This window comes from Trachypithecus francoisi, unplaced genomic scaffold (genome assembly GCF_009764315.1).
Source record: "Trachypithecus francoisi isolate TF-2019V2 unplaced genomic scaffold, Tfra_2.0 Lachesis_group5, whole genome shotgun sequence".
Taxonomy (NCBI): Eukaryota; Metazoa; Chordata; class Mammalia; order Primates; family Cercopithecidae; genus Trachypithecus; species Trachypithecus francoisi.
The window spans coordinates 97,483,857-97,510,533 of NW_022681470.1; the positions used below are offsets into that span (position 1 = coordinate 97,483,857).

Genomic DNA, 26,677 nt, shown 5'->3' on the forward strand with positions numbered 1-26,677 from the left:
AGCAGGGCAGTTGTTAAATATTAATACTCCAAAAAAATCTCCTTTGATGCCATGTCCCAAATCCAGGGCATACTGGTGCTAGGGGTGGGCTCCCAAGGCCTTGGGCTCTGCCCCTGTGGGTTTGCAGGGTTCAGCCCCCATGACTGCTCTCATGGGCTGGTGTTGAGTGCCTGTGGCTTTTCCAGCTGCAGGGTGCCAGCTGGCAGTGGATCTACCATTCTGGGGTCTGGAAGACAGTGGCCCTCTTCTCACAGCTCCACTAGGCAGTGCCCCAGTGGGGACTCTGTGTGGGGGCTCCAACCCCACATTTCTCCTCCACCCCACCCTAGTAGAGGTTCTCCATAAGTGTTCTGCCTCTGTAGCAGGCTTCTGCTTGGAGTCCAGGCTTCTCCATACATCCTCTGAAATCTAGGCAGAGGCTCCCAAGCCTCAACTCTTGCACTCTGCACAGCTTCAGGCTTAACACCACGTGGAAGCTGCCAAGGCTTAGGTTTGCACTCTCTGGAGCAGTGGCCCAAGCTATACCTGGGCCCCTTTGAGCCACGGCCTGGAGCTGGAGCAGCTGGAATGCAGGGAGCAGTGCAGAGCAGGGGGGCCCTGGACATGGCCCACAAAACCATTCAGTCTTCCTAGGCCTCTGGGTCTGTGATGGGAGGAGCTGCTGCAAAGGTCTCTGAAATGCCTTTGAGGCCTCCCACCAGGCCCCACCTCCAACACTAGGGATTACCACTGAGCATGAGATATGATGGAGACACAGATCCAAACCATATCAGGAGGTTAAATGTGTCACCTCTACCTAGAATATAGGAACATTACCACACAGGAGGGCTAGGAACACCATGGTGAACCAATCCAACAGGCCAGGCCATGGCACTCTCGTCTCCTCACCCAGATGGTATTTTAGAACCTTACTCAGAGATGTCTCCTTTCCCTGTGCTAGGTGCTCCTCCTCCTCCTCTCCTTCTTCTTCTTTCTTGTTCCTCTTCTTCATTTCTTCCTCTTCTCCCTCTGCCTCTTCCTCTTTCTCCTCCTCCTCTTCCACCTCTTCCTCTTCTCCTCCTCCTCCTCCTTCTTATTCCTCCTCCTCTTCTTCTTTCTTCTCCTTCTTCCTCTTTTTCTCCTTCCTTCCTCCTTCTCCTCCTTCTTTTTCTTTTCTTCTTTCTTCTTCTTCAAGATAAAGTTTCCCTATATTGCTCAGGTTGGTCTCAAACTCCTGGGCTCAAGTGATCATCTTGCCTCAGCCTTGCAAAGTTCTGGGATTACACAAGTGAACCACCATGCCCAGGCTTCAATTCTTTTTTTCTTTTTCTTTCTTTCTTTTTTTTTTTTTTTTGAGACAGGGTCTTACTCTGGTGCCCAGGCTGGAATGCAGTGGCACAACTGCGGCTCGCTGCAGCCTAACGTAAGCATCACACCTGGCTCAATTCTTTATAGAAGGAATCTAATACAAATTTCAGGACCCTTAGAGACAGCAGCCAAATGGTAATTATTATTTTATTTTATTTTGGATAGAGTCTTGCTCTGTCACCCAGGCTGGAGTGCAGTGGCACGATCTTGGCTGACTGTAACATCTGCCTTCTGGGTTCAAGCAATTCTTTTGTCTCAGCCTCCCAAGTAGCTGGGATTGCAGGCATGTGCCACCACACCTGGATAATTTTTGTATTTTTAGTAGAGACTGGGTTTCACCATATTGGCCAGGCTGGTCTCAAAACCCTGAACTCAAGAGATCCGCCCACCTCGGCTTCCCAAAGTGCTGGAATTACAGGCATGAGCCACCGTGCCCAGCCCAAATGGTAATTCTACTGACTCTTTTATTCTCTACCTAGACAATATTAAACAACATTCAGGTATTGACTTACATTCTTTTCAGTCTTCTGAAAAGGTATCTTTCTTTTAAACACTGGAGCAGCCTAGGACCCCCAGTATGGTCACACCACCCGAGGAATACACCATACTTTCCCTTTGAGGCCTTTAAACATGCTCTCTGAGACGTCCACCTCAACTGGAGTCCCGATTCCCTCCTTCTGCCTCACCTGCCATCCAAGCCAGATTTTCATGTCCTCTGGGAAACCTCCTTCCCTGGCTCCTCCAGGTCAGGGGCCCATCTTAACACCCACAAAGCCTGCTGCACTTAACCTCATCATAAACACATGTCTCTTTGAATTGAAACTCTCTGTTAATTCCCAGTACCTAGCTTGGATGTTGGCACTTAGTATGCTTTAATGAATAAACGGATATAAAGGAAGTGCTCAAGATGAGTAGGGAGTTACAGGGAGCCTTGGGATTTACAAGGTTTTACCATAAGTTTCTCTCCTTGGTCTCTGCCCTGTTCTCTTCAATAACCAAAGTTCTTCAGAATGAGAAAGGATAATGTAGTTCTACATCATTTCTATCTTTTCCTAAAAGCTTAAAATTCCACTCAACAATATTCCATCCCATTCATCTTGTTCATTCTGGTAAGAGCAATTGCCATACGTGAAGGCAGGGAAACTACTGAAGACAACTGGAGCGGCCAGGCCAGGTGTGGTGGCTCATGCCTGTAATCCCAGCACTTTGGGAGGCAGAGGTGAGTCGATCACCTGAGGTCAGGAGTTTGAGACCAGCCTGGCCAAAATGGTGAAACCCCATCTCTATTAAAAATAAAAAAAGTAGCACACGTCTGTAATCCCAGCTACTCAGGAGGCTGAGGCAGGAGAATCACTCCAACCTGGGAGGTGGAGCTTGCAGTGAGCCAAGATCGCGCCATTGCACTCGAGCCTGGGCAACAGAGCGAGACTCTGTCTCAAAAAAAAAAAAGACAACTGGGGCTGTGTCTAAAGGACTCATGCCATATCTGACGAAAGATTTGTATCTAGAATGCATGAAAATCTCTAAAAACTCAACAGTAAAAAAACAAACACTCCAGTTAGAAAACGAGCAAAAGGGACGGACATGGTGGCTCACACCTGTAATCTCAGCACTTTGGGGGGAGGAGGCGTGTGGATCACTTGAGGCCAGTAGTTCGAGACCAGCCTCACCAACATGGCAAACTCCATCTCTACCAAAAATACAAATATTAGCCAGGTATAGTGGCGTGCACTTGTAGTCCCAGCTACTTGGGAGGCTGAGGCATGAGAATCGCTTGAACATGGGAGGTGGAGGTTTTGCTGAGCTGAGGTCATGTCACTGCATTCCAGCCTGGGTGGTAGCGTGAGACTCAGTCTCAAAAAAAAAAAAAAAAAAGGGAGCCGGGTGTGTTGGCTCACGCCTGTAATCCCAGCACTTTGGGAGGCCAAGGTAGGCAGATCACTTGAAGTCAGGAGTTCAAGACCAGCCTGGCCAACATGGTGAAACCCCATCTCTACTAAAAATACAAAATATTAGCCAGGCCTGGTGGCACATACTTGTAATCCAGCTACTTGGGAGACTGAGGCAGGAGAATCACTTGAATCCGGGAGGTTGCAATGAGCCGAGATCGTGCCATCGCAGTCACTCCAGCCTGGACAACAAGAGCGAAACTCCATTTCAAAAAAAAAAAGAGTCTGATCAAGCCTCTAGGTCTCTCATCAGTTTATAGGAGATACAAGGAACAGAAGAACAAGTTAGGCCAGGTGCGGTGACTAACGCCTGTAGTCCCAGCATTTTGGGAGGCCAAGTTGTATTGGGAGAACCCACTCCCGATGTTTAACATGGGTTTTTTTCTATTTCCTAAGTGTCTTGGCTGGGTTGAGAAATAAAGGGAAAGAACATAAGAGAGAGAAATTTAAAGCTGGGTGTACGGGGGAGACATCACATGTCCGCAGGATCCGTGATGTTCCCCGAGCCGTAAAACCAGCAATTTTTTGTATGTTTGTTTGTTTGTTTTGAGACGGAGTCTCGCTCTGTCGCCCAGGCTGGAGTGCAGTGGCCGGATCTCAGCTCACTGCAAGCTCTGCCTCCCGGGTTTACGCCATTCTCCTGCCTCAGCCTCCCGAGTAGCTGGGACTACAGGCGCCCGCCACCTGGCCCGGCTAGTTTTTTGTATTTTTTAGTAGAGACGGGGTTTCACCGGGTTAGCCAGGATAGTCTCTATCTCCTGACCTTGTGATCCACCCGTCTCGGCCTACCAAAGTAAAACCAGCAAGTTTTTATTAGCGATTTTCAAAAGGAGAGGAGTGCACGAATAGGGTGTGGGTCACAGAGATCACATGCTTCACAAGGTAATAAAATATCACAAAGCAAATGGAGGCAGGGTGAAATCACAGGACCACCAGATGAGGAGAAATTAAAATTGCTAATGAAGTTTTGGCACCCATTGTCATTGATAACATCTTATCGGGAAACAGGGTTTGAGAGCAGGTAACCTGTCTGACCACAATTTATTAGGTGGGAATTTTCCCATCCTAGTAAGCCTGGGAGCACCATAGGAGACCAGGGCTTATTTCATCCCATCAGCTTCAACCATAAAAGACGGGATGCCTTAAAAGGGGCCGTCTATAGGCCTCCCTTCAGGACGCATTCTCTTTCTCAGGATGTTCCTTGCTGAGAAAAAGAATTCAGCGATATTTCTCCTATTTGTTTACGAAAGAGGAGGAATATAGCTCTGTTCCATCCGGCTCACCAGCGGCCAGTTCAAAGTTACCTCTCTTGTTCCCTGAACATCGCTGTTACCCTGTTCTTTTTTTAAGATGCCCAGATTTCATGTTGTTCAAACACACACGCTCTACAAACAATGTGTGCGGTTGACACAATCACAGGGTTATGAGGCGACCTTCGTCCTCCTCAGCTTACAAAGAAGATGACGGGATTAAGAGATTAAAGTAACGACAGGCATAGGAAAACACAGGGGTATTCATTGGGGAACTGATAAGTGTCCATGAAATCTTCACAGTTTATGTTCAGAGATTACAGTAAAGACAGGTATAAGAAATTATAAAAGTATTAATTTTGGGAACTAATAAATGTCCATGAAATCTTCACAATTTATGTGCTTCTGCCGCAGCTTCAGCTGGTCCCTTCGTTTGGGGTCCCTGACTTCCCGCAACAAAGCTGGGTAGATCACTTAAACTCAGGAGTTCAAGACCAGCCTGGCCAACATGGCAAAACTCCCTCTCTACAAAAAGATACAAAAATTAGCTGGGCATGGTGGCATGTGCCTGCGGTCCCAGCTACTCCAGAGGCTGAGGCTGGGACCACAGGCACACATCATCTCAAATAGTTACTCATTTGTTTGTTTTTTTGGCAAGAGCAGCTAAAAACTACGAAAAAATTAAAACATACAAGAGGAGAAGGAAGAATGTAATAAACGTCCACATACACATACGCATCATCCTGCTTGAATTGCTTGAATCCAGGAGGTGGAGGTTGCAGTAAGCTGTGATCATGCCACTGAACTCCAGCCTGGGTGACAGAGCCAGACTCTGTCTCAAACAAACAAACACCACTATAAAGATACAATAATAAAAATGCAGAATGTGGGAAATCTTTTTTTTTTTTTTGGAGATGGAGTCTCACTCTGTCATCCAGGCTGGAGTGCAGTGGCCGGATCTCAGCTCACTGCAAGCTCCGCCCCCCCGGGTTCACACCATTCACCTGCCTCAGCCTCGCGAGTAGCTGGGACTACAGGCGTCCGCCACCGTGCCCGGCTAATTTTTTTTATTTCGTAGTAGGGACGGGGTTTCACCGTGTTAGCCAGAATGGTCTCGATCCCCTGACCTCGTGATCCACCCGTCTCAGCCTCCCAAAGTGCTGGGATTACAGGCGTGAGCCACCGCGCCCGGCCTGGGAAATCTTATAGAGCAAATGACCTGTCTCAACAGACCCATTGAGAGACACAGACTATGGATTAGAAAGAATTGGGAAACACATTAATCTAACCAAATACAATGCAGTGTGTGACCTTTGCTGATCCTGATTTGAACCTATTAAGAGAAAAATACAGTTTTTGAGAAAACTAGAGAAATATGAACAGTGATTGGATGTGTAATGATATTGAGAAATAATTTTTTATTTTTAGGTGTGATAATGGCATTGGGCATAATTTAAAAAGAGAGTCTTTGTTTTTTAGTCACATTAAATTATTTACTGTAAATACCTAAGTATTTAAAGATGATACAATATAATGAATGTCTGCATTATAGTAACTTGGAGTGAGGAGGCATGGATAAAACAAGATGATCAGCCAGGCGCGGTGGCTCACACCTGTGATCCCAACACTTTGGGAGGCTGAAGTGGGCAGATCACCTGAGGTCAGGAGTTCAAGACCAGCCTGGCCAACATGTGAAACCCCGTATCTACTAAAAATACAAAAATTAGCTGGGCTTCATGGTAGACGCCTGTAATCCCAGCTACTCAGGAGGCTGAAGCAAGAGAATCTCTTGACCATGGGAGGCTGATGTTACAGTGAGCTGAGATCACATCACTTCACTCCAGCCTGGGCAACAGAGCGAGACTCTGTCTCAAAAAAAACAAAACAAAACAAAACAAAAAAAGATCAGGGCCAGGCGCAGGGGGTCACGCCTGTAATCCTAGCAGTTTGGGAGGCCAAGTGGGCAGATCACCCGAGGTCAGGAGTTTGAGACCAGTCTGACCAACATGGTGAAACCCCATCTCTACTAAAAATACAAAAATTAGCCAGGCATGGTGGTGTGTGCCTATAATCCTAGCTACCTGGGAGGCTGAAGCAGAAGAATCGCTAGAACCCAGGAGGCAGAGGTTGCAGGCCGAGACTGCGCCACTGCACTCCAGCCTGGGCGACAAGAGCCAAACTCCGTCTCAAAAAAAAAAGAAAAAGTAAAAAGGGGCCGGGCGCTGTGGCTTACACCTGTAATCCCAGCACTTTGAGAGGCCAAGGTGGGCAGATCACAAGGTCAGGATTTCGAGACCAGTCTGGCCAACATGGTAAAACCCTGTCTCTACTAAAAATACAAAAAATTAGCCGGGTGTGGTGACACATGCCTGTAATCCCAGCTACCAGGGAGTCTGAGACAGGAGAATCCCTTGAACCCAGGAGGCAGATGTTGCAGTGAGTGGAGATCATGTCATTGCACTCCAGCCTGGGCGACAGAGCAAGACTGTCTCAAAAAAAAAAAAAAAAAAGATGATCAGATGTGGACGATCATTCAAGCAGGATGTGGTCAAGCAGTATGTGGGTGTTGATTACATTCTTCCTTCTCCTCTTACATGTTTGAAATTTTTCATAGTTTTTAGCTGTTCTTCCCAAAACAAAAAACAAGAGTAACTGTGTGAGATGATGTATATATTAATTTGCTTCACTATAGTAACATTATGTCTATCTTAAATATACATAATAAAATTAATGTTTTTATTTTTTTTTATTTATTTTATTTTATTTTATTTTTTTTTGAGGCGGAGTCTCGCTCTGTCGCCCGGACTGGAGTGCAGTGGCCGGATCTCAGCTCACTGCAAGCTCCGCCTCCCGGGTTTACGCCATTCTCCATTCTCCTGCCTCAGCCTCCCGAGTAGCTGGGACTACAGGCGCCCGCCACCTCGCCCGGCTAGTTTTTGTATTTTTAGTAGAGACGGGGTTTCACTGTGTTAGCCAGGATGGTCTCGATCTCCTGACCTCGTGATCCGCCCGTCTCGGCCTCCCTAAAATTAATGTTTTTAAAGAAAGAAATCTTTTTCATAATAAAAGCTTAAAATCCTATTCACGTTTATCCTGATCTTGGCGTCCTCTCATTATGTCTAACCCTACGTCACCGAAACAGACTCCAAAAACAAGAGGCCCTCCTGTAACACACAACCCAGGCACCAGCAATGTGGAAAGGGTACCCACCCACCTGCCTCAGCCTCCTGAGTAGCTGCACCCACTTCTCTGTGCTGCACTCACAAAGATTCTACCCCACACCCCAGAACCAGGCTAGATGAGCAAGAATAGCAAAGCTGGGGAGTGTGCTGTGGGAAAAGTCTACCATATCACCTAGATCTCCTGCCAACACCATGGCTTATAAGGTCATGTAGAAGGTTCTAGAAAGTTTGTTGAGCTCAAGGACACCCTCAGAAAAGCTGTAGTGCCAGTCCACCAGGACAAAGGAGATAAGAGAGCATTGGGAGATGTCTATCCCATCGTTGGTCCTTCAAGCATTATCTCACACACTGCTCTCCAGTAAGTCTCTAAAAGACAGCATCGGGCAATTGCACTCATCTCAGGGATTAGTGAAGTCCTCCTTCTCGCATTCCTGCATCCAGCCCTCCCACTTTCATCTTCCAAGTGTTTGACCAGCTGGCTCCATGCTCTGGATATCTGCTCCGTGCCATCCTCTGGCATGCTCTTAGGAGTCCCTTCCCTGACTTCCTGATTTTGTTTTTGTTTTTTGTTTTTTGTTTTTTTGTTTTTTTTTTTTGAGATGGAGTCTGGCTCTGTCGCCCAGGCTGGAGTGCAGTGGCCGGATCTCAGCTCACTGCAAGCTCCGCCTCCCGGGTTCCCGCCATTCTCCTGCCTCAGCCTCCCAAGTAGCTGGGACTACAGGCGCCCGCCACCGCGCCCGGCTAGTTTTTTGTATTTTTTTAGTAGAGACGGGGTTTCACCGTATTAGCCAGGATGGTCTCGATCTCCTGACCTCGTGATCCGCCCGTCTCGGCCTCCCAAAGTGCTGGGATTACAGGCTTGAGCCACCGCGCCCGGCCCTTTTAAAGTCTTTTTTTTTTGGACTTCCTGATTTTGATGTGTGGCAGACTCTCTACCCTCAATACTATCTGACCTAGAGGAATGTGTGCAACACATTGTTTTTTTTTTTTTTTTTTTTTTTTTTTGAGACGGAGTCTTTCTCTGTCGCCGGGGCTGGAGTGCAGTGGCCGGATCTCAGCTCACTGCAAGCTCCGCCTCCCGGGTTCACGCCATTCTCCTGCCTCAGCCTCCCGAGTAGCTGGGACTACAGGCGTCCGCCACCTCGCCCGGCTAGTTTTTTGTATTTTTTAGTAGAGACGGGGTTTCACAGTGTTCGCCAGGATGGTCTCGATCTCCTGACCTCGTGATCCGCCCGTCTCGGCCTCCCAAAGTGCTGGGATTACAGGCTTGAGCCACCGCGCCCGGCCGTGTGCAACACATTGTTCATGGAAAAAAGTAATCGTAGAGTTGTGTGAATAACTCTATAACTATAGTATAATCCCCAGTTTTAAAAACAAATTCAAGGCCGGGAGGCGCCGGGAGGCGGAGCTTGCAGAGAGCTGAGATCCGGCCACTGCACTCCAGCCTGGGTGACAGAGCGAAACTCCGTCTCAAAAAAAAAATAAAAATAAAAATAAAAACAAATTCAACCACAATAGCAACAAAAACTTCTATTTAAGGCCAGGCACAGTGGCTCAAGCCTATAATCCCAGCACTTTGGGAGGCCAAGGAGGGCAGATCACTTGAGGCCTGGAGTTTGCGACCAACCTGGCCAACATGGTGAAACCCCATCTCTACTAAAAACACAAAAATTAGCTGGGCATGGTGGCGCGCACCTGTAGTTCCAGCTACTCAGGAGGCTGAGGCAGGAGAATCGTTTGAACCTGGGAGGCAGAGGTTGCAGTGAGCCGAGATTGCATCACTGCACTCCAGCCTGAGCAACAGAGTGAGACTCTATCTCAAAAAACAAAACAAAACAAAACCTCTATTTAAGTGGTCCGGTTTGCAATGACATGGAAGTGAATACGAGAGGATACTTATCAGAACATGTTACCTCAGAGGGGTGAGGATTTTTTATGAAACTTGACAAGCTGTTTCTAAAACTAGACCGGAAATGCGAATGTATAGTGTTCCAGTTACCTAGTGCTGTGTAACAAACTACCCCAAAACTTAGTGGCTTAAAGCAATGACAACATCACTTTTGCCCACAGATTTGTCGTTTGGACAGGGCTCAGCAGGAATAGCTTGTCTCTGCTCGGTGTCAGTGGAGGCAGCTTAAAGGCTGGAGGCTAGAATCATCTGATAGCTCACTCACTCACATGTTTGGAGACTCACGCTGCTGTCACTCGGACCTTCGGCTGGGGCTGGGGCCAGAATATCTACACATGACCTTTCCATATGGCTGCTTGGCTCCCTCACAACATGGTAGCTGGGTTCCAAGAGAGAGCAGCAAAGGTGAAGGCGTGTCATCTACTCCAGCCGACACTTGGCAGTCACACAGCATCACCTCCACCACATTCCAATTACTGAGCCAGTCACAAAGACCTTCCCAGGTTCAAGGAAACAGGGACTAGACTCCATTTCTTTCATTTATGTGCCTATCTATTTATCTATCTATCTATTTATTTTTGAGATGGAGTCTCACTCTGTCACCCAGGCTGGAGTGCAATGGGATGATCTTGGCTCACTGCGTCCTCCACCTCCTGGGTTCAAGCAATTCTCCCACCTCATCCTCCCACGTAGCTGGGATTACAGGCACCCGCCACCATGTCCAGCTAATTTTTTGTACTTTTAGTAGAGACAGAGTTCCTCCAGGTTGGCCAGGCTGGTCTCAAACTTCTGACCTCAGGTAGTACACCTGCCTCAGCCTCCCAAAGTTCTGGGATTACAGGTGTGAGCCACTGCACCCAGCCTAATTTCTCTATTTTTTCTATTTTTAGTAGAGACAGGGTTTCATCATTGCTGGCCAAGCTTGTCTTGAACTCCTGACCTCAAGTGATCTGCCCACCTCGGCCTCCCAAAGTGCTAGGATTACAGGCCACCATGCTCGGCCGACTCCACCTCTTGACAGGGAAGTTGTAAGATTCTGAAATAGTGTATGGAACCAGAAACGTTGTGGCCACGTTTGGAAAATACAATCTTCCATACATAGGAATAATTATTTTAATTAATAAAACCAATAACAGAAGACTCTCAGCATTAGATTTCAAAATATACTATATAATTACATTAACTAAAACAGTGTGCTATGGGTGCAGAAAGAGACAAAAAGAATCAACAAAAGAGAACAAGCTGGACATGGTGACATGTGCCTATAATCTCAGCTACTCAGGTCACCAAGGTGGGAGGATCACTTGAGCCCAGGAGTTTGAGGCTGCAGTGAGCTAGCATCCTGCCACTGCGCTCCAGCCTGGGTGACAGAGTGAGACTCTGTCTTAAAAAAAAAAAAAAAAAAAACCTAAAATTAAAAATTTTTAAAAAGAGAAGCTAAGGTCCAGAAATACACCCAACTATACAAGGAAAGTTAGTATACAATAAAAGCATATGATAAAACTGCAAAAGGAAACGGTTATAAGAAGAAGAAAATGGCAGTATATATTGAAATGACTGGCCATTCATTGGAAAACAAGCATATTAAATTAGATGCTATGTAAGGTGTTACTAACTGCCAAACAACCATTCCCAAACCTCTTTTCCCTTGCTCACCATAGGTAACTTCTATCCTTAATTTTATGGTCATGATTCTATTGCTTTTTATTAATTATTTTTACCACATATGTATTTACCCATAAACAATATATTGTTCAGTTTTGCCTGACATTAAATATTTATAAATTGCATTGCACTGTATGTTTTCTTCTGTGTTTTGGTTTTTCAACTTTCTGAAGTTCATCCAGTGGATATGTGTGGCTGTAGCTCATTAATTTCCACTGATCTATGACATTCCATCCAGTGACTATATCACAACTTATCATTCTAGGGTTGACGGATATTGGGTCATTTCCAGTTTTTACTAATGCAAGCAGTGAGACTATAAACTTTACTGCCTGTGTTTTTGGGCATATGTCTAAGAGAGTGATTACTGATATATTAAATGTAAATTGAAATACTCACATATTCAACTTCACCAAGTAATATTAAACTATTTTCCAAAACAGTTACACCAAATTACACTCCCACAACAGTGAATGAAAGCTCTTGTTGATTCATTACCATGTCAACCCTCAATACTGCCAGATGTTAAAACTTTTGCTGTGGCTCACACCTGTAATCCCAACACTTTGGGAAGCCAAGGTGGGCAGATCGCTGGAGCTCAGGAGTTCAAGATCAGCCTGGGCAACAAGGTGACACTCCATCTACACAAAAAAATACAAAAAAAATTAGTTGGGTGTGCTGGCGTGCCTGTAATCCCAGCTACTCAGGACGCTGAGGTGGGAGGATTGTTTGAGCCCAGGAGGTCAAGGCTGCAGTGAGCCGAGATTGCGCCACTGCACTCCAGCCTGGGCGACAGAGCGAGACTCCGCCTCAAAAAAAAAAAAAAAAAAAAAAAAAAAAAAAGAAAAAGAAAAGCCAATTTAGTGGGTGTGAAATGGTATCTTTTAAAATTTGCATTTTCCTGATTATCATATAGGGAATAACTTTTCATATGTTTATGAGCCATTTCTGCTTTTTTGTGAAATTCCCATCCATTTTTCTAGTTTGTTATCTTTTTTTCTTTTTCTTTTTTCTTTTTTCTTTTTTTTTTGGCAGTCTCACTCCGTTGCCCAGGCTGGAGTGCAGTGGTGCAATCTCGGCTCACTGCAACCCGGGTTCAAGCGATTCTCCTACTTAAGCCTCCCAAGTAGCTGGGACTACAGGTGTGCACCACCATGCGCAGCTAATGCTAATTTTTGTATTTTAAGTGGAGATAGAGTTTCACCATGTTGGCCAGGCTGGTCTCGAACTCCTGATCTCAAGTGATCTGCCCATCTCAGCCACCCAAAGTGCTAGGATTACAGAAGTGAGCCACCATGCCCAGGCGGTTATCTTCTTTTGTAGGAAGTCTTCAAAAATTCCAGATAATAATCCTTTGTCAGTTATATGTCTTCAAAATATATTCTCCCAATTTGCAGTTTGTCTTTGTATTATTATTTATTTATTTTGTTTACTTATTTATTTATTTTTTTGAGACGGAGTCTCGCTCTGTTGCCCGGGCTGGAGTGCAGTGGCCGGATCTCAGCTCACTGCAAGCCCCGCCTCCCAGGTTTACGCCATTCTCCTGCCTCAGCCTCCCGAGTAGCTGGGACTACAGGCGCCCGCCACCTCGCCTGGCTAGTTTTTTGTATTTTTTTAGTAGAGACAGGGTTTCACAGTGTTAGCCAGGATGGTCTCGATCTCCTGACCTCGTGATCCGCCCGTCTCGGCCTCCCAAAGTGCTGGGATTACAGGCTTGAGCCACCGCGCCCGGCCTATTTTTTATTATTGTATTGTATTGTATTTATTTTTTACTTATTTTTTTTGAGACAGGGGGTCTTACTCTGCTGCCCAGGTTGGAGTGCAGTGGCACCATCTAGGCTCACTGCAACCTCCGCCTCCCAGGTTCAAGTGATTCTTCTGCCTCAGCCTCTCAAGTAGCTGGGATTACCGGCACGTGCCACCACAGCCCAGCTAATTTTTGTATTTTTAGTAGAGATAGGGTTTCACCACATTGGCCAAACTGGTCTTGAACGCCCGACCTCAAGTGATCCACCCACCTCAGCCTCCCAAAGTGCTGGGATTACAGGCATGAGCCACTGTGCTCAGCTGTTTGTTCGTTTATTTATTTTTGAGACAGAGGCTCACTGTCACCCAGGCTGGAGTTCAGTGGTGAAAAAAAAAAAAAAGAAGTCCAGGCACGGTGACTTACGCCTGTAATCCCAACACTCTGGGAGGCCAAGATGGGCAGATCACTTGAGGTCAGGAGTTCGAGACCAGCCTGGCCAACATGGTGAAATCCCATCTCTACCAAAAATATAAAAAATTAGCTGTGTGTGGTGACATGAGCCTGTAATCCCAGCTACTCAGGAGGCTGAGGCAGGAGTATTGCCTGAACTCGGGAGGTGGAGGTTGCAGTGAGCAGAGATTGTGCCACTGCACTCCAGCCTGGGTGACAAAGCAAGACTCCGTCTTAAAAAATAAAAAATAAATCACTACCAATCTTAGTAGGCAATGTGTAATAGTGTCCCAGATGAACAAATACCACTCCTTTTTTGGACATATTTCTCTCTCTTTGGCACACCTTAGTCTCTTCGTTTTCACCTATTTTACATATGCCTACCTTTCTGTGATTGGCCACAGGGGGAGTCTTCATTTACATAGGGTGATTGGTTCCAGGCCAAGTTGTTGAGCCCCTGATTGGTTCCAGGCCAAGTTGTTGAGCCAAGCCGTCACTTCTGCCTCCAATTGGTTCTTTACACTATCATACCTCTTTCTGAGTGGTGCTTTCTCCAAGATAGCCTGCAGGCCCGGTCAGCACACTCCTCCCCTTCCCAGTCCATAAGCCGCCCTCCTCACCCTTCCACTCAGCCTCATAGCTGGCAACCCTCTTTTGGGCCCCCTCTTTGCTGAGAGCTTTTCTGTTGCTTAATAAATCTGACTCTGGCTGGTCAGGAGTTCGAGACCAGCCTGGCCAACATGGTGAAACCCCATCTGTACTAAAAATACAAAAAATTAGCCAGGCTCCGTGGCTCACACCTGTAATCCCAGCACTTTGGGAAGCCAAGACGGGCAGATCATGAGGTCAAGAGATCGAGACCATCCTGGCCAACATGGTGAAACCCCATTTCTACTAAAAATACAAAAATTAGCCCAGCGTGGTGGCAGGTGCCTGTAATTCCAGCTACCCAGGAGGCTGAGGCAGGAGAATCGCTTGTACCCAGGAGGTGGAAGCTGCAGTGAGCCAAGACTGTGCCACTGCACTCCAGCTTGGCAACAGAGTGAGACTATCTCAAAAAAAAAAAAAAAAAAAATTAGCCGGGCGTGGTAGCAGGCACCTGTAGTTCTAGCTACTCAGGGCTGAGGCAAGAGAATCGCTTGAACCCAGAGGGCGGAGATTGCAGTGAGCCGAGATCGCACCACTGCACTCCAGTTCGGGCGATAGAGTGAGACTCCGTCTCAAAGAAATAAAAAAGAAAGAAAGAAAAAAGAAAATCTTCTTGCCAATATATCCTTATTCCCCCAACTCCACAATCTCCTGGCTTCCCCCAGTACTCACAGAAGCTGGTAATAGGGAAAGGCAAGCTGTAAAGGGCAATGGTGATGAGCTCAGGCAGCACTGCTGTCTTCTTTACAAAAGCACATTAATGATGAGCCTGGAGAACGTATTAGATGTCAGGACGGCAAATACAGTTTTGGTTGTAACATGTCCGCTGTGCAAAACAAAATACATCCATTTAAGAGGCTTTCAACCGATAGTCCATGATCTCTCTGAAATTAGATGCAAAACTTGGTCTGTGTGTGCATTTTTCATGGTAGAGGGCCCATTGCTTTCGTCTGATTCATAACCTTAAAACGTCTTAAGGAAGAGGGTTAAGAACCCATAACCTGTTCAGTACAATGTTCCCTGAGGGTAAAAAGTTCCTCTGGCATCCAGCACTCCCGTGGGAGTCCATCAAAATTCCAGGGTTCACCGACTGCAGAACTATGGGGATGCAAATGCATTTGCAACTCCTTGGAAGGAAAGTACACACGGGAAACCAAGAAATACTAACAGGGAAAAAGCATTTTAGTTTAATGTGGTACAACTGCTGAGGTTTTGAGGCCTCCATCAAGAAGGAAAGAGCCCAGACTGCAGGTCTGTTGAGAGTGAGTGTGTCTGCAGGTTGTGTTAGGCATGTGGTGATTGTGATGGATGGGGGGTTATAGGAGCTTACAGCGAACTTCCATCACTCCTACCCATCATTTTCTAGTTATTTTATCATCCATTGATTCTTCTCTTCCGGCAGCTCTGAGAACCGTAAATTAAACTGAAACACAAAAGGGGAGGGCAAAAGAAAAGACAGTTCCAAAGGGAGATAAGCACCCGTTCTTTCATCCTGCGGTCCCTTTAAGAGAAAAATCTCTTGGGACCTGCAGTCCCAACGGACCCCAGTTTTAACCGAAACCCAACCCGGACTTCCCCCTCTTGACTCAAATAAGACCAATTTTGGATTTTCCCTCCCCTATTGACCAATCAGATTCTGTTACCAGGCAGACTTCAGCGGCCGCCGGTACGAGCCCGGCGCCTTCTGTCTCCGGGGTGGCAGCAGTGACCAATGACAGAGCAGGCCGCCCGTGTATCTAGGCAGATCGCGGCTGTTACAACCATTCAGAAAAAGGAAAATAAAGCAACGCACGAGCCGGCTGGGCCAGGACCTTGGGGCTGGGCCGGAGTGGAGGTGGCTACGAGGTAGTTTCTCTTTCTCCCTTACCTTTATTGTTGCTTGTGTTGGAAGGCGACTGTTCAGAGGTAGGGAGGGGGCAAGATGAGTTGGGAGGAGAGCAGAAAAAGACTGTAGCTGTATTTTCAACAGCTTCTTCACCCATGTGCACGTGCCCGGAATCTGGGACCCCATTCCCCTGCCGGGTTTCTGACGCCCAGCCCATGAGTTCCGCTACCCCGCCCCACCCCCCCTCCACTTTGCAGAAACCGGGGATTGAATGGAGGGGGAAGGGAAGGAGGTGGGGGCGCGCCTCTGGATGGGCTGTTGTGGGGGATGACGTAGGGACCGGCGACGTGGGGAGGGGGAGCAGCGGGGGAAGTCGTGGAGAGATTAAGTAATGAGAACTTGGGCCCAGTTTTTTTTCCAAGCCTAGAAAGGCAGAATATGTTTGTATCCTTTCTGACCTCCCAAGCATATGCAATGGTGAGGAGTATTTTTGAGAATTAGAGAACTTTGTTTTGTGGCTGTTGTTGTTTTTGAGGGGGAGGAGGGCAGTATGGGGTCAGAGGCAGAAATGAAAATTTCTTGCTAACATGGATTCCCAATCTCCCTATCTCTTCCTTTACAGTTTTCCAGATTTAGGAGACTTCAAAAAGGTGGGGCAGATAGAATGGAGATGGCAAAGATCTCTTTGGGTATATATGGGCCTGGCGAAGTAATGGAATAATTTCTAATTTTCGGAGAAGGCAAGTGGTGAGAAAAAGACCACTGGGGAAATTCGGAGGCTTTGTTTCTGTTTCTCTGCCTTTCTGGGTAAAGAGATGAGGAGTGCCCTGGGGCCTTCAGCTGAAGGGAAGGCCAGTGTGAGTTACATCTTTATGCCTGTCCCTCTCAATTCTAGCCCTCATGCCGGGATGGCAGAAGATGAGCCTGATGCTAAGAGCCCCAAGACTGGGGGAAGGCCCCCTCCAGGTGGTGCTGAGGCTGGGGAGCCTACCACCCTTCTTCAAAGGCTCCGAGGTACCATTTCGTAAGTACTGATCACATCTCCAAATCCTGTCCAAGACCTGAGTATAGATCCCTGCAGCACTTCACTTTGGCTGTAGATGAACTGCCTCTCAGCAAGGGCATGGGAGCAGAGGGAGATTCTTGGCCATGGTAGCAATACTTGAGCACCTGCTGGGCATTTCAGCCCTTTTCCCTCCTTAGCAGTCAGATAAAGAGAGGGGGAAAACCTCGTGTGTGACCTCCAGCTTTCTCCTATTCCCCACAGCAAGGCCGTGCAGAACAAAGTAGAGGGAATCCTGGTAAGTGTGTTGGGGAAGAGGGCAATAGAGGGATGGAAATGCTGAGGGAGGAGGATGTGAGGATGATGGGCATCAACAAAACATTGATGTGGGAGAGGTAGGGTCGTCTGTCTTGTCAGAAGATACTTGGCTTTGCAAATTTGCTGCCAGTTTGACTTTGTGCCTCTCACTTGATCTCTGTGAGCGCTTGTGTAGAAGCGCAGCAGAGATGAATTCAGAGCTGATCTCCTCTACTCCCCTCCTCGCTGTGGTAGCCTACAGGGCTCCTCAGAGCACCTAGTGTCAAATAATTTTTTTTTTTTTTCTCGAGACGGAGTCTTGCTCTGTTGTCCAGGATGGAGTGCAGTGGTGCGATCTCAGCTCACTGCAAGCTCCACCTCTCGGGTTCACGCCATTCTCCTGTCTCAGCCTTCCCTGTGGCTGGGACTACAGGCGCCCGCCACCACTCCTGGCTAATTTTTTTTGTATTTTTAGTAGAGACGCGATTTCACTGTATTAGCCAGGATGGTCTCGATCTCCTGACCTCGTGAACCGCCCGCCTTGGCCTCCCAAAGTGCTGGGATTATAGGCGTGAGTCACCGCGCCCAACCTTGTCAAATAATTTCTAAGGTCCTTTTTCAGTCTGACACCCTCTAAGTCAGCTACACTTTGGGGTGGGAATCAGAGGGTCCTACATTGGGTCCTTCTTGGCCTTATTATTTCTCCTGCCTCTGTTCTGTCCTACCTCAGCAAGATGTACAGAAATTTTCTGACAATGACAAGCTGTATCTCTACCTTCAGCTCCCCTCAGGACCCAGCACTGGAGACAAAAGGTAGGTTTGATGGTAGTTTTAGATGGCAGAGGTTCTGATTCTTAGAAAAAGTTTCACTGGGAAGGGGTGAGGTAAATAGGAAGACTCGTAACTGCCATCCTTGATGAAGAGGTAAGGTCCCCACCCTGACTTGGTTTACCAGGGAAAGGTAGATTCTGGATGAACTACTTTAGTCCAGCACTACTGAAGTGGTAGTTTGGGAAGAACCAGGACAATTGTTAGGGTCTTAGTAATGCTTGTTCCTTTTGTTTCTGTAGCTCAGAGCCAAGTACACTGAGCAATGAGGAGTACATGTATGCCTATAGGTGGATCCGCAACCATCTGGAAGAGCACACTGACACCTGTCTGCCAAAGCAAAGTGTTTATGATGCCTATCGGTGGGTGGAAGGGTGGGTGGTGGGGTGAGTGGATTGGTGGGCATAGGACCCCCTCACCCATGAAGAGCTTCCTGCCTTGATTAAAGCCTGCCTTCTTAAAGGGTTCCTCACACTTGATCCCTAGGGACCCTTCGAGCCTACCCATGGCCTCCTTCTCTGAGTATGTTCCCACTCTGCTCCCCTCTCTCTCAGGAAGTACTGTGAGAGTCTCGCCTGTTGCCGCCCACTCAGCACAGCCAACTTTGGCAAGATCATCAGAGAGATCTTCCCTGACATCAAAGCTCGAAGGCTTGGTGGCCGGGGCCAGTCCAAGTATCCTTGACTAGAGAGGTTGGGGGTGGAGGACCTGGGAGGAAGACTTAGGATGTGGAGACCCAGGAGTGGAACAGCTTAACTTGCTCAAGGGGTTTGGAGATCGCCATGTGTTGGCTGCTCTTTAACTTGCGTCAGATATTGCTACAGTGGCATACGAAGGAAGACCTTGGTGTCTATGCCACCCCTGCCTGGACTTGACCTAAAGGGTTCTGAGAGTGTAAGTACCAAATCACCCTCCAATTCTACTCTTCTCTCCCAGATAAAAGGCAGAGGTCTAGGTATGATGTTCCCTTCTGCCAACCCTGTAGCTGAGGGAGAGGATGAAGAGAACTTGTGGGCTTCTGCAGTGGGATAGGTAGAGGCTACTCCGTCCCCAGTCTGGTCTCAGCTTTGGTCAATAGTCTTTGGTCACTTCAAGAGAGGGGACAAGGGTTATTTAATTTGGAGTGTGACTGGGCATGTCCTTCCCCACTTCAGCCAGAAATGGGCCCAGAAGTAACCCCAGCACCTCGAGATGAACTGGTGGAGGCAGCCTGTGCCCTGACCTGTGACTGGGCAGAGCGGATCCTGAAACGGTCCTTCAGTTCCATCGTTGAGGTCGCCCGCTTCCTGCTACAGCAGCATCTCATCTCTGCCCGATCTGCACATGCCCATGTGCTTAAGGCCATGGGGCTTGCTGGTGGGTGGACCCTCCCTTATGTCTCAGCAACCCTGACCCACTTGCAGCTTCAGTGGCCCTCCCACACACAGAATAGAGACACCTTGGATTTGCCCTCTCTTCCTGGAGACCCTTCTAAGACATGCTTTAGCACCCCATTTCCTGTCTCTACCAGTCAGTGAATCAGAATTGCCTCACTCCCCTATTCCTCAGTTTCTTCCTCACCTTCACTCTATTACCTTTTTGGCACCTCTGCAGAAGAGGATGAACATGCACCTCGGGAACGGTCATCTAAACCAAAGAATGGTGTAGAGAACCCAGAGGGTTCACAACCCCACAAGAAGCTGGAGAGACTGGCCCAGGTAAGGAAGTCAGTGGCCCTGACTTTGCTGTCCTGAGCTGGGGGCTTAGTATATCCTTTTCCTATTGGCTCCCATGCTTTTCCACTTCCTGTGCCTCTGGCGTCTGTGTTTTCTCCAGTATTCAGTCTTCACACTTTACTGTGTTCCTCTCTTTACCTTTTAGCCTCCTAAGGATCTGGAAGCCCGAACTGGGGCTGGCCCTCTCGCACGTGGAGAGCGGAAGAAGAGTGTAGTTGAGAGCTCAGCCCCAGGAGCCAATAACCTGCAGGTTAACGCCCTAGTGGCTCGGCTGCCTCTGCTCCTTCCCCGGGCCCCTCGCTCGCTTATTCCACCTATCCCAGTCTCTCCACCTATTCTGGCCCCCAGGCTTTCTTCAGGTGCCCTGAAAGTGGCTACACTGCCTCTCTCTAGTAGGGCCGGGGCACCCCCAGCAGCTGTACCCATCATTAACATGATCTTACCAACTGTTCCTGCTCTGCCTGGACCTGGACCTGGGCCTGGGCCTGGGCCTGGGCGAGCTCCACCTGGGGGACTCACTCAGCCCCGGGGCACAGAGAACAGAGAGGTAGGCATAGGTGGTGACCCAGGACCACATGACAAGGGTGTCAAGAGGACAGCTGAAGTACCCGTGAGTGAGGCCAGTGGGCAGGATCCACCAGCTAAAGCAGCAAAGCAGGATATAGAGGATACAGCAAGTGATGCCAAAAGGAAACGGGGGCGCCCTCGAAAAAAGTCAGGTGGTAGTGGGGAAAGGAATTCTACCCCTCAGAAGTCAGCAGCTGCCATGGACTCTGCCCAGTCCTCAAGGTTACCATGGGAGACATGGGACTTAGGAGGGGAAGGCAACTCAGCTGGAGGGGCAGAAAGGCCAGGGCCAATGGGAGAGGCTGAAAAGAGGGCAGTGCTTGCCCAGGGTCAGGAAGATGGTACTGTTTCCAAAGGAGGAAGGGGCCCCAGTTCCCGGCATACCAAAGAAGCAGAAGATAAAATTCCCTTGGTCCCCTCAAAAGTGAGTGTCATCAGAGGCAGCAGAAGCCAAAAGGAGGCTTTTCCTTTGGCAAAGGGAGAGGTAGGCACTGCACCACAGCGTAATAAAGACTTAAAGGAGCATGTGCTTCAAAATTCCTTATCCCAGGAGCATAAAGACCCCAAAGCAACACCCCCATGATATAGGTCTGTGGGGAAGAGTGTTTATATCCCTGCATTAACTTTGCCTAGTAGAGGCCCTTCTCTGCACTTGCTTCTCATTTGGCTATTCTTTTCCTAAGGAAGTCCATTCTCTTCTGTACAGACAGCTGAGTCACCCAGTCTACTTAGTACCTGGTTGCTGCCTGTGACCTTTTCAGCTTGATACCCTTGGCTTTAGTATAACCAATAAATCTGTAGTGACCTTACCTGTATTCCCTGTGCTATCCTGTGGGAAGGTAGGAATGGGCTATGATGAATGTATAGGCTAGGGATCTTTTGGTTTTAAATCACAGAAAACCTAATTCAAACTGGCGTAAAATAAAAAGGGTTTATTGGTTCATGTAACTGGAAAGTCCATAGGTAGTGCTCGCTCCAGGTGAAGCCTGATCCAGTAGCTCAGTGTCTCTACCGGACTGATTTTTTTTCTCACTGTTGCATCTTCTGTAGGACCATCTTAAGTCTGGGCCACTTAATGGCTGCTAGCATTCCTGGGATTACACGTTTCCCCATTTATGTCCAATCAGAAAAAGAAGGCATCTTTGTACCAGAAATCTCAGCAAAAGCCCTAACATTCACACTGATTAGGCCTGGGTCACATGTCCACCCCTGACCAATCATTGTGGCCAGGAGGATGGTACATGCTAATTTGCTTATTCTATACCATGGACTACACCTTTGGGGAAAAGGGTGGGGTCAGCTTCCCCAAAATCACATGGATTCCCTATGTGGAAACTAGGAGCATGCAGTTGCTTGGGTGGCCGCTGACACCAGGCTACTATTATTTTAGCTTGCTAAGTTGAGATCAGCTAGACCTGCTTTTTTTTCTCCTCAGTCTTGCATTTCCCTCAATACAAGCTATAGCCTCTTTCCTCTTGTTTCTAGTCTCAGAAGGAAGGAGAGGGAAGCCATCTTCCTGTAGGGACTCTCCAGTCTCATTTAGACGATAGTCCCTTTTTTTCTACCTCCATCTTAGAGATGGAGCTCCTTTTCCTGTTTCTTAATTTTTGTTTTCTCCTCATTCCTGCTTCCCTATCTCTCACCCTATTGCCAGTTCCACCAGCTAGCATGAAAGACTTCCTAGCCATTTCATTAAATCTATTCTGTAGCCACCAGGTGGCAGCATCTTGTCATACGTGTCAGGACTTAGGACTGGGGGGTTTAGGTTAGATGTCAGGGAAAGAGCTAGTTCTGTGGTCAGGCGGCACCAATGAGAAAGGAATGCAGACCCTCCAGATGTGTCCTTGGGAAAAGCAGTAAACCAACTAATATTTATTGAAGACCTACTTTGTCCTCTACATAGGGTAGCTTCTGTCAGGGAATCTTGGTTCTTCCCCAAAAACACTGATTTTCTTTCAGGGAGACTTCATGTGTTCATTTATTTCCACCAGAGCAGATTTAAAGAAATTATAATATGTAATATTTGGTATCTATAAAGAGTATATCTAATGTGAATAAATTATGAAGCATACTAATGAGTACCTATGACCCATAACACAATTCATACATTAAAACATTTGAAATACCATTGTGTTTGTGTTCCTCCCTAGCCTGTCCCCTGCCTCTTCTTAGTGGTAACCACTGTCCTTAATTTTCATGTCTATTATCTACTATAGATTTTTTTAAACCGTATATGTATATATAATTTTAAAAATGTATTTAATTCTGCTTGTTTTTTAGCTTTACAGAATTTTTTTTTTTTTTTTTTTTGAGACACGGTCTCGCTCTGTCGTGCAGACTGTAGTGCAGTGGTGTGATCTCGGCTCACTGCTACCTCCACTTCCTGGGCTCAAGCAATCCTCCTACCTCACCCTCCCCAGTAGCTGTGACTACAGGTGCACGCCACCACGCCTGAAGTTTTGTATTTTTAGTAGAGATGGGGTTTCACCATGTTGCCCAGGCTGGTCTGGAACTCCTGGGCTCAAGCCATCTGCCCTCCTTGGACTCCCAAAGTGTTGGGATTACAGGCATGAGCCACTATGCCCAGCTATGTTATACTCTTTTTTTTTTTTTTTTTTGAGACGGAGTCTCGCTCTGCTGCCCAGGCTGGAGTGCAGTGGCCGGATCTCAGCTCACTGCAAGCTCCGCCTCCCGAGTTCACACCATACTCCTGCCTCAGCCTCCCGAGTAGCTGGGACTACAGGCACGCGCCACCTCGCCCGGCTTTTTTTTTGTATTTTTTAGTAGAGATGGGGTTTCACCGTGTTAGCCAGGATGGTCTCGATCTCCTGACCTCGTGATCCGCCCGTCTCGGCCTCCCAAAGTGCTGGGATTATAGGCTTGAGCCACCGCGCCCGGCCTATTATACTCTAATAGTCCCCTGCAGTTTGCTTTTTCTCACTGACCATTGTTTCTAAGATTCATTCATGCTGTTGTAGATAGCTATGATTCATTCATTTTCATCTGCATAATATTTTATCAAGTGCATAAACTACAAGTTATCCATTCACCTATCAATGGATATTTGGGATGTTTTCAGTATTTTGCTATTTCAAACTGCTGCTATGAACATTCTTGTATATGTTACTGCCTTTGTTTTCAGTAACATTTTTAAAGAGGCTTCTACCATGGGCCTTTGGTTTATACACCCTCTAAGTTGGGAACTGTTCCCTCTTGTCTTATTCTCTGGAAGAGTTTATATCAGATTGAAACAAATTATTCCTTGAAAGTTTGGTAAAACCTGTAAAGCTATCTGAGACTGATGTTTCTTTGTGGGAATAATTTTAACTACTGATTCCATTTCTTTAATAATTATAGACTATTTGGGCTTTCTATTCCTTCTTGAGTCAGCTTAGGTAAAGTATTATTCTAGGGTTTTGTGCATTTCATGTATTTTTTTTTAACACAAAGTTCATATATTTATTCTAGTTTCTTTTCTTTTTTTTTTTTTTTGAGACAGAGTCTCGCTCTGCTACCCAGGCTGGAGCGCAGTGGCACGATCTTGGCTCACTGTAACCTCTGCCTTCCGGGTTCAAGCGATTCTCCTGTCTCAGCCTCTGGAGTAGCTGGGATTACAGGCGTGTGCTACCAGGCCCAGCTAATTCTTGTATTTTCAGTAGAGAGGAGGTTTCACCATGTTGGCCAGGCTGGTCTTGAACTCCTGATCTCAAGTGATCCACCTGCCTTTGCCTCCCAAAGTGTTGAGATTACAGGCGTGAGCCACCGCTCTTGGCCTTGTTTCTTTTTTATCTCTGCTCTGTGGGTAAGCATATCTTCCTTTTCATTTCTGTTGTTTACTTGTGTGTGCCTCCTTTTTTGGTCTTGATCAATTGCACCAGAAATTTATTTTACCATGTATCTTCAGATGCTACTTTGAGCTTTGTTAATCCTCTCCCTTATGTATTTTTTTCCATTTCTTTAATTATGGATATTATCTATAGTTATCTTTTTTATGCTTTCTTTAGGTTTAATTTTATATTCCTTTATAACATACTCATTTTGACACTTAGCCAATTAATTTTCAGGCTATCTTTTTTACTATTTTAAGTTTTTAATAACTTGTTTGTCTACATTTCACACATTTTTCTGTGCTGTATTTTTTATTACCTTTATGACTTTTCTGACTCATGAACTATTTAGAAATGTTTTATAAACTTCCAAATATCTGGAGATTTAAAATTGTATCTTTTTGATATTGATTTTTAGCTTAATCATTTGTGTTCAGAGAATGCAGTGTCTATGACACCAATTCTTTGAAATGTGTTGGGATTGTTATTTTATATTCTGTAACTTACCTTGGATATCTAAATCTGTTTTGTTTTCTCCTGCTCATGGTAGCTTGTTTACTTGTATATTTTATATTTGGTGGTTTTTGTTTTTTGGTTTTTTATTTTGAGATGGCGTCTCGCTCTGTCACCCATGCTGGAGTGCAGTGGTGCAGTCTCAGCCCACTGCAACCTCTGCCTCCTGGGTTCAAGGGATTCTCCTGCCTCAGCCTCCCAAGTAGCTGGGATTACAGGCACACGTCACCACACCTGGCTAATTTTTGTATTTTTAGTAGAGACAGGGTTTCACAATATTGGCCAGGCTGGCCTTGAACTTCTGGCCTCAAGTGATCCACCTGCCACGGCCTCCTAAAGTGCTGGGATTACAGGCGTGAGGCAGTGTGCCTGGCCTATTTTATATTTTGGGGTTTTGAACTCATATTTTGTTTAATTTAATCTGTGGGAATCCTGAGGACCTTAATTAGGAATACTTCCCTCCAGAGAGATTTGCATTTGCATAAACCTGGAACTATGTTAGCCCCTTCAAGAGTCCAGGTTAATTCAGGAGTTGCAGGTTTTTCTTCCCTTCCCTTGGCTTAGGCCCAAGGCTTAGACTATAATCACAATGCTGACACTGGCATTTGTCCTCAGGGCAAACCTACTTCTACTACTCCATGTTGCTCTTCCTTTATATAGGTTTCAACTTTTTTTTTTAATTTTTTTTTTTGGTGGAGTCTCGCTCTGTCACCCAGGCTGGGGTGCAGTGGCGCGATGTCGGCTCACTGCAACCTCCATCTCCTGGGTTCACACCATTCTCCTGCTTCAGTCTTCTGAGTAGCTGGGACTACAGGTGCCTGCCACCATGCCCAGCTAATTTTTGGTATTTTTAGTGGAGACAGGGTTTCACCGTGTTAGGCAGGATGGTCTCGATCTCCTGACCTCATGATCTGCCCACCTCGGCCTCCCAAAGTGCTGGGATTACAGGCATGAGCCACCGTGCCTGGCCTGTACTTTTTTTTTTTTTAGTGATTTATCTTTCTAATGAACTCAGCAATGTGCCAAAAAGTGTGTTTGCTGTGATTTATCTAGAATCTAGTTGTATTTTAATGGGATAGCCCTTTCTCTTATCCATGCTGCCAGAAGTAGGAGTCCTTTCCTGTGGTTTTGATATTTTCCCTCTTGTTTTTTAAGTGTCAGGCATTTGTTAGAAGTTGGCTTACGCAGACCCCAACTTCAAACATTCTAGCTGGGGAGACGGACAAATAAATGATCACAGCACACTGTGAGTTATATAAGTAGTGAGCACAGAGTGCTAAGGGAGCCCAGAGAGAGATCATGTGTGTCAGGCAAGAATCAGAGATGACTTCCCTGTAGATGTGAGTAGGAGTTAGCTGCACAAGTCAAACTCACAAAGGAAGGACAAAACAACATAAGACATATTGTAAAACAAAAAGAACTAAGTCATAATACTCTACCGCATAAGAGCTGTAAATTCAGAGACATCATCTTGGGTTTAGTAATTTGTGAATGCTTCATGGAAAAGGCAGGTTTGAGTTAGGCCCTTAAGAGCGAGCTTGGATAGGCGAAAAAGAAGACACTATAGGAAAAACAAGTGTAGGGATGTGGTGTGGCAGTACAACCCAAAGAGACCTGTCAGGCAGATGTGATGTGTATGAACAATAGAAATAAACTAGAAGAAGGCTGGGCGTGGTGGTTCATCCCTGTAATCCCAGTACTTTGGGAGGCCGAGGCAAGAGAATCACTTGAACCCAGGAGTTAAAGCAACATAGTGAGACCCTGCCTCTACAAAAAAAGCTTTTTAAAATTAGCCAGGCATTGTGGTATGTGCCTATAGTCCCAGGTACTCAGGAGGCTGAGGTGGGAGGATCAATTGTGCCCAGGAGTTCAAGACTTCAGTGAGGCCGGGCATGTGGCTCATGCCTCTAATCCCAGCACTTTGGGAGGCCAAGGCAGGCAGATCACTTGAGGTC

General features: G+C 46.6%; 1 protein-coding gene and 2 long non-coding RNA genes across 12 annotated transcripts; 1 reads left to right on the forward strand and 2 right to left on the reverse strand.

Moving 5' to 3' along the window:
* Window positions 1-1,317: 1,317 nt before the first annotated feature.
* On the reverse strand, window positions 1,318-24,913 carry LOC117074028. Its single transcript, XR_004433499.1, has 2 exons — window positions 24,880-24,913; window positions 1,318-1,397 (listed from the first exon to the last, which is right to left on the reverse strand). It is a non-coding gene; the product is annotated as an uncharacterized LOC117074028 (long non-coding RNA).
* Window positions 15,309-16,241, reverse strand: LOC117074027. Its single transcript, XR_004433497.1, has 2 exons — window positions 16,015-16,241; window positions 15,309-15,570 (listed from the first exon to the last, which is right to left on the reverse strand). It is a non-coding gene; the product is annotated as an uncharacterized LOC117074027 (long non-coding RNA).
* RFX5 (regulatory factor X5) lies at window positions 15,818-22,510 on the forward strand. 10 transcript variants are annotated; one of them, XM_033195270.1, is made up of 11 exons: window positions 15,818-15,992; window positions 16,595-16,712; window positions 16,868-16,996; window positions 17,240-17,273; window positions 18,003-18,085; window positions 18,343-18,462; window positions 18,655-18,774; window positions 18,913-18,994; window positions 19,255-19,456; window positions 19,694-19,797; window positions 19,961-22,510. In XM_033195270.1, exons 3-11 carry the CDS (start codon window positions 16,881-16,883, stop codon window positions 20,963-20,965), a joined length of 1,866 nt encoding a protein of 621 aa, XP_033051161.1. In that variant the 5' UTR covers window positions 15,818-15,992; window positions 16,595-16,712; window positions 16,868-16,880; the 3' UTR covers window positions 20,966-22,510. The 10 variants fall into 10 exon arrangements, with proteins under 10 accessions (XP_033051161.1, XP_033051166.1, XP_033051165.1 ...); XM_033195275.1 differs by having other exon boundaries at window positions 15,858-15,992; window positions 16,595-16,719; XM_033195274.1 differs by having other exon boundaries at window positions 15,866-15,992; window positions 16,595-16,622.
* Window positions 24,914-26,677: the final 1,764 nt, after the last annotated feature.

Excerpts from the sequence above, each read along its gene's own strand:
- RFX5 (XM_033195270.1), top strand. The coding sequence starts at position 16,881 with ATGGCAGAAGATGAGCCTGATGCTAAGAGCCCCAAGACTGGGGGAAGG. Across the intron at positions 18,086-18,342 it reads CCCAGCACTGGAGACAAAAG|CTCAGAGCCAAGTACACTGA; the intron begins GTAGGTTTGATG and ends TTGTTTCTGTAG. Across the intron at positions 18,775-18,912 it reads GGTGGCCGGGGCCAGTCCAA|ATATTGCTACAGTGGCATAC; the intron begins GTATCCTTGACT and ends AACTTGCGTCAG.